Here is an 18,652-nt window from a genome sequence, read left to right as displayed (position 1 = left end):
CTAGTTTCATCAATAAAGTGATTTCATAAACGGTACGTGCTTTCAGGATGTCCAATTCTTCAGCAGGCTTATATCGAATCATGCCCTATATTGAACTGATATACATTTCTTTGCAAGTTCGATATAGCCAGGTTTGGCTGTATATCGAACTCCGCCACCCCAGACCACGTGTGCTCTATTGACAGGCGGGGAGCTTTCCCGCAACACCCTTGAAGATAGTGGCGCGATGGGTGTTCCCAACATCTGCACGCTATAGCTGCACATATAGATTACGCCAAGCGTGCCATTTGAACGTAGCAGCGTACGCATGCGGCGGCTTGGTTAACTCGACAACGTAAATGATGCATTGCATATGCCACACAGACGCCTCCTCAGTGCCGCACTCTGCGCCTGCCGCGCCTCGTGAGAACTGGCGGTTTGCATCCACAAATACGCACGACAGTGCGCGCTCACTGGGCTCAGCCCAGACTTAATACTTTGTTATTGGCAGTGTTTCAAAATGCTTCGACTGACGGACGTGGAGATCACGGCAAAAGTAGCAGCCAAACGAATACGCTGCCGAGGTTGATCCAGCAAGCGCTGATGTTGCCCCGTTCCCAACTTCAACTGAGGCTGTAGCTGCTTTGGCCCTTCTACACCGCTACTGCAGCGCAATAGAAGGCACCAGCCTATCGCTTGTGGATGTAATAGTTCTGCGGAAACCCGCAAGGTGGAGAGAAGTAACAATGGTACAATTGTAGTAATTGTAGAAATTGCTACGATTGGGTGGAAGTCTCATTTTCCCTGAATTAATTACTTCTCTCCACCTTGCAGCTTTCCACAGAACTATTACGTCAAACCCTTGCCTTTGCTTTGAGTTGTTGACAAATTTGACTTCACCCTGCTATCTGCTAGCCACCTGGTTAGCTCAGATAGTAGAGTGGCTGCCCCAGAAAGGCAGTGGTCCTGGGTTCGAATCCCAGACCAGGACGAATTTCTCTTCAACTGCGAAGCTTTTCTTTGAAGGAACCCGTACGGGTTCCCTTTGTAGCAATTGCAATGATTGTGCGGATGTCTCATGTTTCCTTAATTAATCACTTGTGGATCGTTCAGACTATGTTGAGGACTCCGCACACGGCTGCCAATAAGAAGCAGGCTACACTGCTGCAATACTTTCAGCCAAATAAATAAATACTTTGTGTGAAGCTTCAAGCGAGTATTAACTGCGCTACGATTTGGGCATGATCGGAGATAGTTGTTCAGAGCACGCATTCGGTTACGCCGCACACAATTGGCCAAGAGCGCGCCGACTTTGCGGGGTAGACGAAGTGGGTGCAGCCTACACTAATTGTGCACGGCGCAACCGAACAATCCCTGATCATTGATCGATTTGCAGAAGCTTATGACGCACTCTTTATGTGATTTTACATATCAAGTTCTGGTTATATCGAACTGTTTCATGATCACCGCGCTATTTAATATATTGAGGTTTGACTGTATTACGAGTAACGTGAACCAACAAAAGCACTTGTCTAAAAAAAAAACCTTTCATCGCACCCTCAAGGTTGATTCTTCACTGCCTACCAAGCTGGGGCCATTAACACAGCAGGCCAGCTACATTTCTCTTAGCTTAAAAAAGCAACAACACACTATGATACAGACACGGGCTAGCATCCAAGCTAGTGTTAGCGCACGGCCCTCATGCTTAACCCTTTGACAGTTAATGCCATAAATATACGGTGCTGTGAGCAAGTCCCAAATAGTCGATACCGTATAATTAGGGCGCCATCTGTATGTTTGAAAAATGTGCTAGTTTTTTTAACTCTTTGTTGCCCAGCAAGTGCTGCCACCCAGAGTGGATACAAGACATTATTATTATTATTATTATTATTATTTTTTTTTTGCTCCACAGGCTCTTGGCTTTCATACTACGGCTTCTCGACACTAGCATTTCTTGACCCTTCCCGCATCCGTACGTGCGAAGGTATGCGGTGGTTGGTTTTGGTTTTGTCTTGCAGGCTGTTTTCCATTCGCAGCGCTCCTAAAAAAACTGACGTCTATCTGGTTTCTGATCTCTTATAGGGTCACAGCTAGCTGCTTGACTGCCTGTTGCTCACAGGGGTGCAAATACACCTGTTCACAGGCGGGCACTGGTATATGCAAACGATGCTGCCATGCCTGCATTTCTTTTCTCAAGAATCGGCTTCCGAAAACCCTCATTGGAAACGGAACGAAGAATTACTGCAGTTTTCTGATTCGTTCGGTTTTTCTGACAGGCACACAACCATCAAGTTTTCTTGCATACGCTAACAGACACGGTTCAATTATGCCATGGGTGCGTGCGCTGGTTGCTCTGCTGAAAGTGAGCCAATTGACAATTCCTCCAATGCAGACTACCCAAGTGCTGAATCAGAATACCATTAATGCCCAATTTTTCGGACTCCCTAGGGGCCGCGAAAATGTCAAAAAAATTGGACAGTCCAAAAAAAAAAAATGAATGCATGCTCTTTACTGGCCCCAAAGGCTCAAATCACCACAGGCACATCCGAAATAGCTCTGAAGCCTGTCAGTACATTTATTAGGTATCAGTGCTCGCACTGTTACAAGAGACTGCGGGTGCAAGCGTAAAGAACACATACATTGCTCCATGACAATGGCCCCTTTCCATTCTTAATATGCTTCACCGCAATACATTGCATATGCTACACTGCGTACCGCCACTGTGTTGCGACGAAGCCAAGTTTTGGGAACCGGCATTATGTAACCCTTGACCCTTGCCGTTTTCTTCCCCGCTTCGAAGTCATTCACACACATGACAAAGGCGGAGTTAACACCATTGCAGACCGTGGCAAATTCTTTCAATGAAAAGCATGGCACCAAACAGCGGGAAGCTTCGTAGCGAAAGTCACAGCAGCTACGCCTACTGTCGCTGCGATGGCTACGGCTGCCAGCGGATCGGCGTGCTACAGCGCTGGTTCGATGCTGCAAAATCATCAATATGTCAGCTGTAGTAGCTTAAATTAATGCCGTTTCAAACCTGACTACAGGACACCCGTCCCCAACAGAAATAGTCGGTGATACGCGCCTTAACACGCCTGCGCACATTACCGCCACTTTTTTTTTTTTGTGCTACTGCGTTGAGGAATCTCTCTTAACTTTTTCCTCTATAGACCTCAGACTCTGCCCAGGCGGCGCTGCAGAAAAACCCGTCACCAGCGCCCCCATCGGAGCCTTGGCGCGAACTGAGTAGTGCAAGGAGAGCTGTCCACAAGCGAAGCTGCATAGGCCACAATGGACCATTCTCTTTCGTTTGTATTGAGGCACGGTTTCCTAAAAATCAAGGACCTAGAAAGCTTCTTCCACCCATCCACGCTTCGGAAAGGAAGCTTAGCAGGGCAAAGTACGTGTACAATATAAAATAAAGTCTCACGTGTTATTTCGGCATGCTGCAACTCGCAAGTACAGAGAGCATCAGGTTTGTCTATAGGCATATCAGCATAAAAATCTAAGCATTTCAAATTGTTTCATATTGAATATGTCCTAAACACAAGACTTATTAAGTATCTCCTATATTTTTATGCATTTTATCGTAATGTTTTGTCTCGAAATTATTTACACAGAGTAAATCCTTTCATAGCCGTTTCCAGAGCAGCAAACAGAAAACGTTTTCCAAGGCAGCAAATAGCGTGCGATCATAACGAAACTAAGCTTCCTACAGTGCCTACGCACTGCATCTTTCTTTCTCGGAGAAGCTACAGCATCGCTCAGTACCTTAATTTGAACTTTTTGCAGACGCTTCGAGCAACAAACGCGCACAAATAAATGTAAATAAATGCGACATTTTTTTCTTCACATGTGCGTTATTTCACAATTACTCATCCAGTGCTCCTACAGCAACTTTATTGCTCACATTTGAAAAACGCAGTCGAGCAGGCTCAGCACAATGCGAAGCGTGCTTGTTGTATCGGCGCAGGACATACAAAATACCGCAAGTAGAAATGAGCTCGCGGTGCAACGATGCTCTAGAACAGGTATTTGAATTCATAAACGAACCAAAATGTTTGGTTAAGCTGACCTACCAGATCTCTCTGTTCCACTTGTTGAGTCAAGCGGAGACGGACGTCTGTTAAAAGGCGGATATATCGATGGCACATAAGCAGGATGGTTCGCAACGTTGTTTTTTCTGTTACCAACGAATTGGCGGCTGCAGATTTTTTAGTTTTCGCTTAGTTACCACGGTCCTCCGTCAGGGCTACGCAACACAATCACAGAAGAACAAAATTGTCGCACTTTCTCATGCGAGCCGCTGTGTTGTGGGGAATGCAAGTAATCCGATTACCCAACAGGTTGAACGGCCTGTATCCAGCGCTCTCACCTTTCCCCTTCATACGATCGCGATGGAAATCGGTAAAACTGAACGTTGTTATTCCGTCCTTCACGCTCATGGCAGTTTACAACACAACAGTAGCTTCGATTGCGGCGTTTCTTTGTAGCGCACGGAGCCATTGCGGTTGCCGTCGTTTCCACCATCAGTCTGACGAATGAGCCAGCAAGCGCTTTATGGTAGCTCGGACGCGCGTCCAACTAGCGTAGAAATTCATAGCTCTCTGTCTGGGTGCTAAATGCGCAAAACGCTCGCCATATGGACCAAAATCTAGTTAAATTGTTGTTTCGCAATCGCTAGCTGCATAGGCAACTTAGCAAGGGAGTCGGGCTTCACACTACTCAATTATTGCCTCTTCGAACCGGCAGGTGGCGCTACACGTGTTGCAAAACTCCAGAGTCTGGCGTCCATGGCAGGGTTAGAGGCATACTGGTTGGAGGCGCTGCTGCGTGATTTGGCGCGCTGCTGGGAGCATTGTTCGAGCACAGTATGTTCGAATTAACCGTCGCAAATGCTTGTGCGTTCAAATTATCGGGCGCTTTCGCACATTGGGACACAGATTACGTGGACGGGACCACAGCGTCAGTTCAAATAAACAGAAAGTTTGAATTAAGCATGTTCGAATTAACGAGATTTGACTGTATTATTTAAGCCCGGGTTACACCCTCGTTCTTGGCAGTGAATAACAAGATGCATTTCACTTCCTTTCTTCATCTTATTGGAGTACTTGCAGATTAATTCAGGCACTGCTTACTTATAGTTTAAATTCTCTGCACTAAAGGTAGTATTCGTGGTTGATGTTAAACAGTTAAATGGCACAAAAGCAACCTACGCCAGCCACAAGGAGCCACATGGTCTCTACATCGTATTAGGAATCCTGTGAGATAGATGAAGTCATCTGACGCATGCTCGGGGCAACGAGAGATCACTGGGAGCTCTGCTGAACGCTCTCATCCTGTAGAGGGCATCAATAGGTTGATGATGGCGAACTGCCAATGGACTCTCATACACACGCACCTCCGCCAGTTAATAAAACATGCTCCAAACACTCCCCCTCACCTTGTGGTCGCTCATGTGGAAGGTCTCCAGCCAGCTCTCATACACCTCTGGCGGCGAGTCCGGCTCGTGACAGTAGGTGTTGCGATCCACCAGGATGGAGTGTAGGCACGCCTGAAAAAAAATGGCGGAGCTAATCAGGGGAGCTTCGCTGTCATTTTCGCAAGGTGAAGGCCAGCTCGCAGCCGCACGCTGCGTCACAGTCCAAACTTTCCTGCGTCACAACCTGCGTCACAACCTGCGTCACAGTCCCAAACTTTCGCTTTACAACTTAATAACAAAATAAAAGTTACCTCATGTGTACTTCACTCGAACAGACAACAACTTTGTGCATATTTTTTAGCCAGTAGCCCGTAATGGTTATTTCTGAGGTCGTGCTTTACTGGCTACACCTTGGATGTCGGGACACCCCGGTTGGATGTCAGGACAACCCAGCTGTATGTAGAGCTGCAGCAGTGAAAGTTGGCAGCGCTGTCCTGCAATGAAGCCTGCATGGGAACCCTGAGGCGGTTGTATGACCAGGGCATTGGCGAAAAAATGCAAGCGGCGCCGGTGATGAATTATCGCTAAGAACAGCCAGCAAACAGACCTCTAGTAGTTACAACGAGGGGCACTTACACTGCTTTGCTGTTTTTGATGTCAGTTGCTCAGATCGGCAAACATCTGTGAGAGATATTTTTTTTCTGTGAGCTATATCAATGTGCAGTACCGAACGTCCCTTACGTGCCACTGCATGGCAAAAGACAGTGCACAGAGTCAGAAACTTGCAATGCATGCCTACAATAAAGAATTGCTGTATTGACAGAATACTGCAAAACACGGAGAGAACATACACAAACAAAACACGCTGTTGACTTGCAACTAAAGTTAAACCGGCTATCAGAAAAGTGTAACAAGATACACTGGAACCTCGAGAAATGGAAATCGCAAACTGCCTCAAAGAGAATACCATTCTCATGGTTGATTGGTTTTGTATTCATGCAATTGTACTCAGCTTTGTCTCTCAGTACCTCAGTACTCAGCTTTAATCTTACTTTTGCAAAAAAAGATTCTTCGCGATGATGCAAACATTTCCTACCTGGCTTCAACTGAAACTGTGTTTCAGGAATATGGTATCATACGGGTACAGCACTTATACAAATTTCGGATTTTGCGATCCTTCTTCTTTTCCAACACTTATAAAGAATTCCTTGTAACTATATCAAACCTAACACCTGATTACAATAACATGTGTAAGCGACATACTTTAACATGGTCTGTTCCTCATTACCGGACCACCTGCAACTCACAGGCACTCCACTTCAATTTACCATCCCCCCCCCCCCCATTCTAAACAAATTTCCTGAACTAACTACTGCTAGACAACGGCAGCTATGTCAGTTCTTCACATCAATGTTGTAAATAGCCGTCACATAGTTATATTTGGAATGGCGTGCATGTCTTGCTCACATGGGTTTTGCCTATCCTGTACTTATTGCATTCTGTTTTTGGTCTTGTCATCGTTGTGCGATGTCTGTTATCAGGGCTACTTTTACTCTTTATTGTTTGTGAAACCTACTAAATTAACAGAATTTTATTTTTATTTACTTGTTTTTTATTTTCTGCAGTCAAAAGTGTTCATACGATGATGTTTATGCTGCATTAAACAATTGATGCGAATCCTACTGTAACTCTGTATGTTAACTTAAAGTGATCCTTTCGTAAACTTTGTTACAGTATTACTCCTATATGTTACAATTATGATCCGATATACATATATGTGCTGTGAACGTCATATGCTGCCGATGTAAGGGTCTTCAGGGACCCAGCCAAGCTGCCTAGAGCAGCTTTTAGCCCTGAAGACCATCCAGAATTTTCTGGTGAAATAAACATTGACTGATGGATTGATTGATTGATTGATTGTATACAGAACTCCTGATAAACGGAACCAATTTGCCTGGTCCCTTGAGGTTCCGTTTAAAGAGAGTCCAGTGTAAATTATAAAACCAGCACAATGAGAGAACATCAGAGCATCACCTTTAATGCCACAGCCTTTAAGCCCACTTTGCCTTTGAAACAATTTGTTTTTGCAGTTTGTCCCTCATCTGTCATTATCGTAACTGCATCTGCAATGTTCTAATGCACCTGAAGCAATACTGAAAGGCATTCTTCTTGTGTGACAACTCCTCGACAGTGTTGGCCATCTTGCGCTCTCTCGTCCTGCACAAAAGTTCTGTGGGACTGGTACCTCATTTTCTTTCAATGCTAAGCATTCTTTGCCTCTTCCAGCAACTTTGTAGTATCCGGGTAGGTGTCCATAAGTTGCAAGGTTCAACAGTAACACGCAGGTTGTGAAAAGCCTTGTGTCCTATGGTGGTCACACACATGGAAAAATGTCGAGTTGGACACAAGCGCCAGCTTGTTCGGGAAGAGGAAGGAAGCCTTCCTTTCTCAGGCAGCGCGCGAGAAAAGCAAGTGCCATCAGCACCGCTGGGCGTGTCCCGCGAGATCCCTCTGACCTTGCCCTAGTCTCTTTGGTGCCCAGTGCGCAGCGAGTGCAAAAGGCTCCACCGTCGCTCCAATTTTCCCGGGTGTGGTTAGACAACCACGTTTTTTGCAGTGGCAATTGCCGCGACCGTCCACATCCCCAGGTGGTAAGTAAGAAGCCCCTCTTTACCTAGCGTCTTCTCTTCAAGGAATTCCTCAGTGATACATACTATAGCTGCCTGGGTTGCTCGAAGTGTTAGTTGCAATCGTATTACGTGCTCTCCAAGTGTACATGTGGCTGTCTTTGTTTCTTCGGGCTGGTACTGGACCGCGGTTGGTGGGCACGTGTGTGCCAACCGCGGTGTGTAATGTGCTGAGGCGTAGCATCATTGGCGCTCCCTTATCCCTACAAGGTATACAGCAAAGGTGCGGAGAACGGAGGCACTATTGTTGTCCTCTTGATTGTCATGCAGTGCTGCCACCACTGCCACCCTTATGCCGTCGTCACCATTGCCGACATGCCACCATCTTGTCGCCACAAAGGATTTCTCACCTCGCAAAGACTCCAGATAACACTTAGTACATACTCCAGGTACACAGCAGGTATTGCCAGTAGGTACACAGCTACTAGCAAAACGCTTCACACAACATTGATTCACACAATGCGCAGGTTCCGCATTAATTTTAAAATTTTTTTCACACACTGCTGTCAGCACGATACTACTGCGAATTCACTTCACAGCTTTTTGAGCTGCACAGCCAACTCGTTGTAATGTGAATATGCTCATTCTATGCCAAAATTATGGTCAGCACAATAAACCTTCCCAAGTGGTGAATCTGCTGCATCACCACATCCAATATTGAAGACAATGCAGATTCTGCAAAAGCTGAGTTGGTGGTACCAGAACTCTGATAGTAAAATCATACTGCTGACACCTTCTTGCTGCTCAAGTAGGTCTTCGCAACGATCACGTTTTTGGAAGCTGTGCGCTTTCTGTGTAAGGATGCAGTGAAGAGGACTGAAACAGTGAAGCTACTGACCAATTCTGGCATAAAAACATCGCCGTATTGCCACCCGTCACAGCCCGCACTGCTCTGACTGACCATTCATTTTATGGCCGGTACAAAAATGGGTCATGAACCTACTTGCACGGAATACATGCGTTCCTACAGCTTCCCATAAAAACTGCCACTCACAGCGGCACTGAGATACACTCTCCACCAATATGAAAGGGAACCATGAGCTTGTGCCCTAACCCTGTCATTTTCTTTGTGTGTACTTGTAATGAGAAAAAGTACTGTGAGCAGGATTCTAAATCCTAGTGATCGAGGTTCTGACTAGCACACTTGCAAGAATCACTGTTTGAACACAAATCCAGTGTTCCCTTTCCCATTGGCAGAGACTGTACAATTTGCGGAATGCTACGTGAACTTTGTCGCTAGCATGGCTTCACCTTTATTGCCCTGCTACATGGCCAGTTTCAATTATCATTGAAGTTTATCACCGTTTAAGACTTGGAGTAGCAAGCACAGGAGACTACAGCTTTTTCGACGGCAAGCAAGTTAGAAAAATAAGTTTGGTGCAGTTCAATATGCACCAAGCATTATCTTCCCAGACTTGAGCATGCTTGAATTTATCCATGCGACAACTTCTGTTTACTATGTCAAGGGTACTAATGGTAGAGAGGTATAAGGCAGCAGTGCTAAGCATTTGACAGGCAAAGCAGCATTGAGAAAAGATGTAGCATGTGCCCTTGTACCTTCCGAGGAGCTCCTTTCTGAAGGGAAGAGGAACGTGTCAATTTTCCATGGCATTGCAAGGACACCGCTCATTAACAATGCATAAGCGGTGCCTCATGTAAGAAATGGAAGTGGGACAAGAGGAACACATTCAAGCTTATGCATAAAGACATATAGCCTGGCACAATCATACACTAAATGTTTTAAAGGGTTCACTTTTCAGACAAGTCAGGACTGCGATTTTGCAGCGATGCTTTATATTTGATACTATGCCACTCTTTATCATCCGGTGTTCACGGCCGGCTGATCCCACTTATAATGCGGGCGGGGAGTTGCTCGGACCATTGATGAAGTGCAAGAAGGAATAGCATTGGAAGAGGCACTGCTACAATATCATGGCCTGGTGTCAGTTAAGCATCGGCATGTGAGCAGCATGCATGACATGACAGCATGACATGAAGCATGACAGCATGGGCAACATTTTCTCTGCAACCCACCTGCCAGCGATCGACGGGATGCACCTCATTGTCGTGGATGATGGACAGCTCATCATCGGCAGGGTCCCAGGTGGGCGACAGGGCCTCGCTGATGCTCCCGATCAGGCTGGTCAGGCCCTCCTTTGCCTTGGTTGTCACCGAGTTCTCCCCATCCAACTGTGCGGACAAACAACTTTGGTACACGCACTGATCGAAATGGGTGGCTCAGCCTCACTGGTGGTGTGTCCCGAGATTATCACTTTCAGCAAGCTTTTTTTTCTAGGGGTGTGGGCATACTAAGTTTTGAGACCGAATCGAGAACAAATTAAATAGCAGCAGAGTTGAACCAAGTACGTTTTGAATAGTTTTCGAATGATAAACAGCAATTCTCACCATTACTATAAAATAATCTTCACATCCTAGTACATTCCCAATGTTAGCAAGTTTCCGGTTTCACAATGCACACTATGAAGCGTTGTTTATTACAAACAGAAATGGAGCAGTAGGTGCAAAACAAGCAGCTTATTTGCAAACTTCGGACTCATCGGCAAGTCCGCATGCTGGTAGTGTACCCGGAAATGTCTGGCTCTTTGAGTCACATGGCATACTCCACATAGCTTCTTGTGTTCTGTCTATGGCAGCCAAAATGAAATTTATTGCAGCTGCGCTCGAATTTTATGCTCATCACGTGCCCAGTGGGCAATTTTAGATATATTAAAACGATCCGCAAATATATTTGTATTTATGAATAGTGACTATCAAATTTTAAGATGAAATGGAATAGGGCAATATTCAATTCGGTATTCGAAAGTTTATGATATTTACGCACCCCTATTTTTCCCACTTTGCATGGCACAATGTGCAGACAAAAGTACTGCTTGCACTCGCCATGCTGGCTCAGCGGCTGCAAATTCGTGGTGCTGAGCACAAGGTCACATCTGAGGCACAACTGTATATGCGGGAACAACAAAAAACAGATCAAAAATAATATCGTTCAACTTTAAGCAGTTTATTTTTTTTGGAATATGACACTACCATGTGTTTTATGTGGCCAGTGACAAATAGCATGGTCACATATTCACTGTGGTCCACCACATCAGCCATGTTTGTTTACAACCTTTGGATTCTTACTTGGTTCAAGTCATGTCTAAAATAGGGTCTAAATGTTTTCAGAGGCTACTGTAAAAATCTAATGTTTCACTTCATGAAAAAAAAAAGAGCAACATCTAACAAGGACTAGCATACAAAGGGAGACCTTTTTTTTGTGCCTTCTATTTTTTTATATATCACCACTAGCGTTCTAAAAAAACAGCATTTTATTTCTGTGAAGCAACCTATGAATTATAACTTTAATTATTGTTGTCCACTACTAAAAAAAAGCAATAACTTTCCCATGGCCAGAAGGGTATTAACTATTCCGACTTCAGAATTTTAATCATTTATTTGAAGCGATTACATGTGAACGTCCGCTATATGGTTGCGCATTTAGCGAATCTATGCAGTGCAACTTTCCAGCTACACTCAAATTTAAGAAGACGTCCGTTTCCTGACCTTGAGCTTGTCTCGCACAAAGGCTGCTGTCGACGAGACTGCCTGCGCTGTGTCTTGCTGGACTGTGCTCGAGAACTCTGTCAGGTCTCGCTTGAAGAACTCGTACGCTGTTGATGACTGCATCAGAGCGCATTAAGTGAAACAATAACGTCTATTAGGCTGGTTTGGTGACATGACGTACCACGAAAGAAATTGCAGCTCAATAATCTCTTCAAGAAGGTATGCGTTATCTTTCTTATAACCACAAATGCTCCAACTGTTTAATGAATAAGTTTAAGTAATACTGCGTCCCCTCTCTCGCACCGTAAATTCAGGTTCCGACACAGCTCAATTATTTTGTTTCGTCTTCGTGGACACCGCACAGCTTTTTGCAGGCCTAAATTCTCATACCACACATCATTTTCTCAACTACCACTACTCCTACTACTCCCATATACCTCTGACTACAAATGTCTGTTGTGGCATTTCATGTTGTGCCTTACTTCTATCACCACCTTGCTTTCCTTACTGTGACCTACAGCCATGATTTCCTCCATGACTAACCAACCTTTGGTGCAAAACAAACACCGCAAGATTTCTTGAAGGGCAATATAGCATTACAGAATGAGTCAATGAGCTGCCTTTAGTGTTTCTTTAAATTAAAGACTTTCAATAAAGCCAATGGTGGAAAGATGTGAGCACGAAAGACTCACACATTACTTTGAATGGCTAGGCATTTGACCTGAAACGCTTTGTAATGTCAGTGGGGTGAGATAATGTAAGAAGTAGTTAGCTACAGCATCATATAAAGGAATGCTGAAGGCAGTAGCGGAATGATTAATTACTAGCAAGTTTCTGAAAAATGTATATTCAGCTTCTCAAATGTCAATGCGAGCAAACAGAAGGTCAATAAGCACCCACTTCTAATGTGTAGCAGCATCACATTTTAGTTACACTGGAAAATACCTGTACAATTCAACTTTACCACTATGTTTCTGGGAATTCAGTTTTTGAAAGTTTAGCAAAACTGATATTTGGGGAGTTGGTTAATCTTCATTTGGGGTAAAAAGCGCAACACAGACATGGCGGAGACCTAAGGAAGTGATGGGTCAGGGCCTGCCTTGTCACTTCCTGAGCACTTGAGCTGTTTACCCATGATTTTCGAAGTTTATTTAAGATATACAGCATGCAGTTATGGACACCTATGCTCAATATTAAACATAATTCAGTTTGTTAGCAAGATTATATTAATTACTCATTTAAGCATTTCGATTTCCTGTAGAAGTAATGGCCACGCCATTGAGTAATTTACACCCAAGGCTTAATCTTGTGCTTTCTTCCACAGCCTATTTTAAAAAATTTGGCGCAGCTGAGAAAAATAAAAGCACCCTATGCTGTAAAGCTATAGGAGTTCACAAAGTGTATGCACTGCGTGTGTAGGGTTGTTTTGCATAATGCTTGTTCTTTAATTATAAATGTTTCTTTGTGCCTGCGACTTGTCCCCACCTGCCTCTATAGTCTGACGGAATTTGTGACACTCCTTGCCCATCCTGAAGTTAATTCTCACTCTGAACAACACAGCTGCGAGACTACCACTATGCGACTGTTTGCCATGCAATCAGGATGGCAAGAAATTCAGTTTTTGTGCATTACCTCTGGTTCATACACTTTTGCATGCAAGTGCACCGTCGAGAGCAAAAATCTATAGACCAGGGCAGAGGCAACTGAACTGCATCGCTAACACTAGCACATCTTGTGTTCAAGAGTTGTGCACTGTGTGCCTGCATCCTTTCTCACCTGCCTACGTGTGCATTTGCATGATTCAACGCACGTGCATTAAAATTGTGCTGTTAGCGAAAGGTGCCGTGTCGCGGACTAAATGTGTAGTTCAAAGTTACTGCGTTTTTTATGGATTTCTGACACGCAATGCCAGCATGCAAACTTATAGCTTTACACTCCTTACAACTCCCTTAAAATGGCCTTGGTAATGAGCCCGGCCCATGAGGTTCATTTTAAGTATGCAAATAAGAGTGTTAAAAGACGACCCACAGCGATCACTCTCAATATCATAAATTCGTAAAGATGCACTAAAGACAGAAAATGAAGCTGTTTGGAAAAAAAGATGGAAAACAAGAGAATTCAACTAAAATGCAAATTATTTGGTGGCAGTTCCATTTAAGCGTTTCCCGTTTATTGAGATTCTACTGTAATTTGTATATATATATATATATATATATACACACGAAAGAGAGAGAGAGAGAGAGAGAACAAACATTTAATAATCCAAATCAGTGAGAAAGAGTTATTTCTTCACCCAAGGTGAGTGGCCTCCTCAGTACAGGTAGCCATTGGCCCTCGCTGCTTCCCTGGCCTGGTTCACCAGCTTTCGCTGGTCCTCCAAGTTCTGAGACTGCTAGCATGGCCTCCCGCAATTCTTGGCCGCCTTCTTCCGTGCTTTTGTTTTCAGTTCTTGATTGAGCTTTTTGATTGTTCGGTTCAGCAAGATTAGGACACCCCATCACCATGTCACAAAGGGTGTCCGGCACCCTTCAGGACAGGCAAAAGTACGAGAAATGGGCTGGGTGCACTCTATGCATTACAATGTCGTGTACATAGGAGTTTGGAGACGCCGCAGTGCAACTGTCTCTTGTCTGGTTAGATTGGGGTGCGGTAGGGTGTACACCCTTCTTTCAAATTTGTAATGCTGCAGGATATCCGAATATTTTGTGAGATATCCTCGGACCTCATCGCCTCTCAAAAAACCTCCCACAGGAATGCCTGGCTTGTACGATCTCCGAGTGTGGCGTGTGCCACTTCTTTTCCCACCAGTGAGTCGTGACCAGGGGTCCAGATGACGTAAGTCTTGGTAATTGCGTGAATTTCGATATTTCTTGCAGAATTTTCAGAACTTTTTTGGATATCATGCCGTTTTGGAAATTTCGACACACGGATTGCAAGTCACTCAATATTACGACATTTTTGGTGCATGTGGAGATGGCCAGTGCTACTGCCCCCTCTTCAGCCCTGTCCAAATCTCTTGCGAGTATCAGGGCAGCGGCTTTTTCTTCACCTTTGGTGTTAACTGCGGTTACTGAAAAAGCAGGTATCCTTGGATACTTAGTCACATCCGTGTATCTTGTGTTAGGATCTGCAGAAAATTTCTTGTCGAATGCTCTCGCCCGTCTTCTTTCCTCATGAAAATTTGGATGCATACTGCGGTGTACAGGTGCCACTGAGATTGAGTCTCGTATGTGCACTGGGAGTCTCAATTATTTTGTCCGATTTCGCAGTTGCCTCCACATCGTAACTGAGCTGATGGAGCGCGCTTCTTCCGATGGGAGTCAATTTGAATCTTTCAATCTGGCTTGTTTGTGCGCTTCTGCGAGCTCCTCCCATGTATCATGCAGACAGAGTGAGTAATCTTGTCATAGATTCTTTTTCAGGAATAACAATGCAGTCTTGGCAGCTCTTCTAATCATGATGTTTAGTTTTTCAATTTCTACATTCTTCAGGGCCAGATAGAGGGTGCCATATGCGATCCAGCTCGTGGTGAGTGCATTCTATATGTAAAATAAGAGTATTATATAAAAGTTTTCAAGGGGATTTTACAGCTGCTAGTTCCACACAATAATTCTTTATATATGGGTGCGATATATTGGGGTTCAACTGCACATGGATGCTAATGACTTTCACCTTTTCCGATTCTCCCAAGATCGGCAAAAACACGCCATTCCTCACAGTCTTGGAAGACGTGAGCGTTCTCTAGATGCCGACTTTCTCTCCAGGCTATCTAATGCACAAAGCCCTAGTAAAACAGCATCGATAAGCAGATCTAGCACTTGCTGTAGCGAAGCCTGCAGTCGTGCACTTGACATCCACCAGTCCCGACTGTGGCCTGCTTATCAAAGCCAGATTACCAAAGGAAAGTCAGCAAACACGAATTGCAGCCTTGCACGCAGACGACGTATCTACGAGACTCAGTAACAGACACCGTGTATGCCGGTCGCCCAACTTTATGATCCCGACTCGCGCGATATCCAAGAACCAATGCCATCGGTGAAATAAAACGAAGACTGTAATCGCCAAACAAGAACCAAGCAAAACGCTAATGCGCGGCTGCCTGTCGGCACAGGTGGCTAGGCGCGTAAAAGCGAAACGAGCGAAGCGGTTCGTTACACGGCCGCCGTGCCAGGCCATCCAGACATTAGAATGAGTAATCGCTTACGCGGGCGCTACAACAATGCATTAGAAACAAAACTGTTCTGGAGTTCACGATCCAATAGCACCGCAGCTCCACAAAAACAAAAACATTTGCTTTAGAAAAGCGACCACTGGGGTGAGGTCGACTGCACGCGTGACGCAATCGTGCTGTTTTGCGCTCCGCTCAGACTGTATAAAAGCAAACACGTTGATGCAGGCCACAAACGATTCGGAGTACCAGACTCAAAACTACGACTCCAGCTTCTCACCGCAACCTTTAACATCTGCGTAGCCTGTTAAACGTGCTAGACGAAGAGGCTCAAACAGTGACAAGGGTCACTCACACAGCCACAACCTCATTATAATAACGGGACGGAGTATTTTCACTATATCGAGACTGCTCTGAACTGCGCACCCGCGCACGTTTGTGAAACGCCGAGCGCAGCTGCGCCAGCTAGACATGCCGCCGCGATGCGGTTTGTTGCCAACGAGCTCGTGCAGGAATTTCAGCTGCTGTGTTGATGATACCAGGACGAAAAAAAAAAAAGAAATGTCAACATCAGCAGCCGTACAGGATGCGAGGTTCGAAGACCACCCATCGACGTTCGTTCGTTTCGTAAGCTACAAAAGACGGCCCGAGCAATATGAATACCGAACCCCCTCAAAGCGAGGTTAAATGAACACTTTATGTCCGATGCTCGTTAACAGTCGCCGGGTTGTCACTACGAGATAAGGCGCTAGATATAGTATGCGGGCTACGAACAAGAAAAACTACGGAGACACGCAAAGGCAAAGTACTAAGAACAGTCGTCAACGTTATGCAACCGGGAGGCCACGGCGCCGCGCCTCTTTAACAGCGTGCTCGCTGAACGCAGGGTGATTTCGTCAACGCTAATCGTACAGCGATTTGTAAACTTAAGTTTATTACAGTGTAGCAGTTTAAGACGCCTGACAAAGCGGCAAAGAGTCGTATTTATGATATCTTACCTTGTCTTTTGCTGTCTGTAACCAAGTATTCCACCACGGCGTTCCTTCGTCGGGGTTCCTGCGCACGGAAAAATCGTGGTCTACATGTTAACGCGCAATGCAAGATCAACTTTAGCAGCATGGGGAACAAACATTGTCGTAGCAACAAAATGTCATGCTTACTACGTGTTACAGATATTGTAAATATGTTTAACGTGGTTTTTATTCAGCAGATACTTACGTGCCCTCAGCCATCTTTACATCTTTGCGATGACAGCGACAGAGAACGCTCGTGTGGCTAGAGTTTACAAACAGAAAACCGAAACTGTCGCAAATCAAAAATTTCCACAAGCGTTGGGCAAAAAAATACAAACAAATACTACAAATGTATTGTGTATTCAAACGTATTTAACACGCAACGTTGCAGTTATGAATGGGGATAATTTAAGGAACTGCAATAGATAAGTTTCGGTTTCGTTAGACATACCGAGCTGATACCGAGTGGCTGCACTCGGTGATGAGTGTTTGCGCCAATATACCAGCTCAAATTCAAGTAATTCCTTTTACAATATATAAATTTAGAACACTGTTGCAGTTATAGGCGGAGTTTCACCATAAAGCCTGACACTAGACGTAAATAAAGTAGAAGGGCAAATAAATGCGCGGTGAACTATGAACTCAATTCCATATCAGATATACAAGCTTAAAGGGACACTAAAGTTAAAAATGACTTCTTCTGCATCAGTAAATTACCGTTCTACAACACCAAAAACACCATTCTTTCAACGATAAGAAGTTTGGTAAGCCAGGAAAAGCGCAAGAACGAAATTCCCGCACCTGGGTGCTGAGACGTCTTGGATTTTGATGGCATCTTCTAGGGCCTACTAATTATATAAAGCGGTACAGATTGACTACATTGTGTTCTAAAGGAACCAAATATTAAACATGGCAAGTTTCGGGAACTTTTATTCAGCCAACGCGGCACAAATGCGAAAACATACTTTGGAATCCCTGACGTCACGCTGACGTACCCGCGCGGGGGTTTCGGCGCGAAATTCAAATACTGATACTTAGACCTTCATTGTCTCATCTAATAATCAAACTATATTTTTGAAATGACTGCCTGCGGGGTTCTCAAACAATGCTTCATTAGTCTAAACTGATTTATTGTTTCGCTTTAGTGTCCCTTTAATTTATTTGATCCCTAACGCAAGCTGCACAAAAAAACGGCACAAACAAAAGCACGTATAAAGGACGTCTTTTGCAAAATATCTTTGTGTACCTTATACACTCTTAAAACGGTTGCACCCTTTGGGGCGTATATTTGGCCCACAACAATAATCATCTGCATGCCTTCCTTGCGTTTCCATTCTTGAAAACTCGGCGATCTCTACTTTCCTTTCGAGAATGCTGTGTCACACTGATAACGCGCAAGCCGTTCGTGACTACCGGGCTCGCAGCGTTAAAAAAGGAAAAGAGGGCAAGACAGATGACGATTACACACTCTTACACTCTCAAAACGGTTGCACCCTTTGGGGTGTATATTTGTCCCGCAATGATAATCGTCATCTGCCTTGCTTGCGTTTCCTTTCCTGAAAACTCGGCGCTCGCTACTTTCCTGTCGAGAATGCTGCGTCACACTGATAACGCGCATGCCGTTCGTGACTGGGAAGTACCGGGCTCGCAGCGTTAAAGAAAGGAAACGCGGGAAAGACAGATGACGATTATCGTTGTGGGAAAGATAAGCCCCAAAGGGTGTATATTTTTCTAAGAGTGTAAGCAAAATTACACCCTTTTTCTACAACGATAATCGTCATCTGTCTTATCCGCATTTCCTTTCTTTAACGCGGCGAGC

General features: G+C 44.7%; 1 protein-coding gene across 3 annotated transcripts in view; it reads right to left on the bottom strand.

Moving 5' to 3' along the window:
- LOC142592754 (BSD domain-containing protein 1-like) overlaps positions 1–17,100 on the bottom strand; it is a 59,666-nt gene extending 42,566 nt beyond the window's left edge. For 2 of the 3 annotated variants that reach the window (XM_075704407.1, XM_075704409.1), the window contains exons 1-5: positions 17,039–17,100; positions 16,819–16,876; positions 11,653–11,769; positions 10,123–10,278; positions 5,423–5,533 (exon numbers count right to left, since the gene is read on the bottom strand). In XM_075704407.1, the coding sequence (XP_075560522.1) occupies positions 5,423–5,533; positions 10,123–10,278; positions 11,653–11,769; positions 16,819–16,876; positions 17,039–17,052 (456 nt within the window). In that variant the 5' untranslated portion in view covers positions 17,053–17,100. The remainder of the gene's footprint in view (positions 1–5,422; positions 5,534–10,122; positions 10,279–11,652; positions 11,770–16,818; positions 16,877–17,038) is intronic. The other variant, XM_075704408.1, reaches the window with a different exon arrangement.
- Between the last annotated feature and the right edge of the window lie 1,552 nt (positions 17,101–18,652).

Source organism: Dermacentor variabilis, chromosome 9, assembly GCF_050947875.1.
Source record: "Dermacentor variabilis isolate Ectoservices chromosome 9, ASM5094787v1, whole genome shotgun sequence".
Taxonomy (NCBI): Eukaryota; Metazoa; Arthropoda; class Arachnida; order Ixodida; family Ixodidae; genus Dermacentor; species Dermacentor variabilis.
Note: the sequence above shows the minus strand (reverse complement) of the source record. Positions and strands in the feature narration are given on the sequence as shown.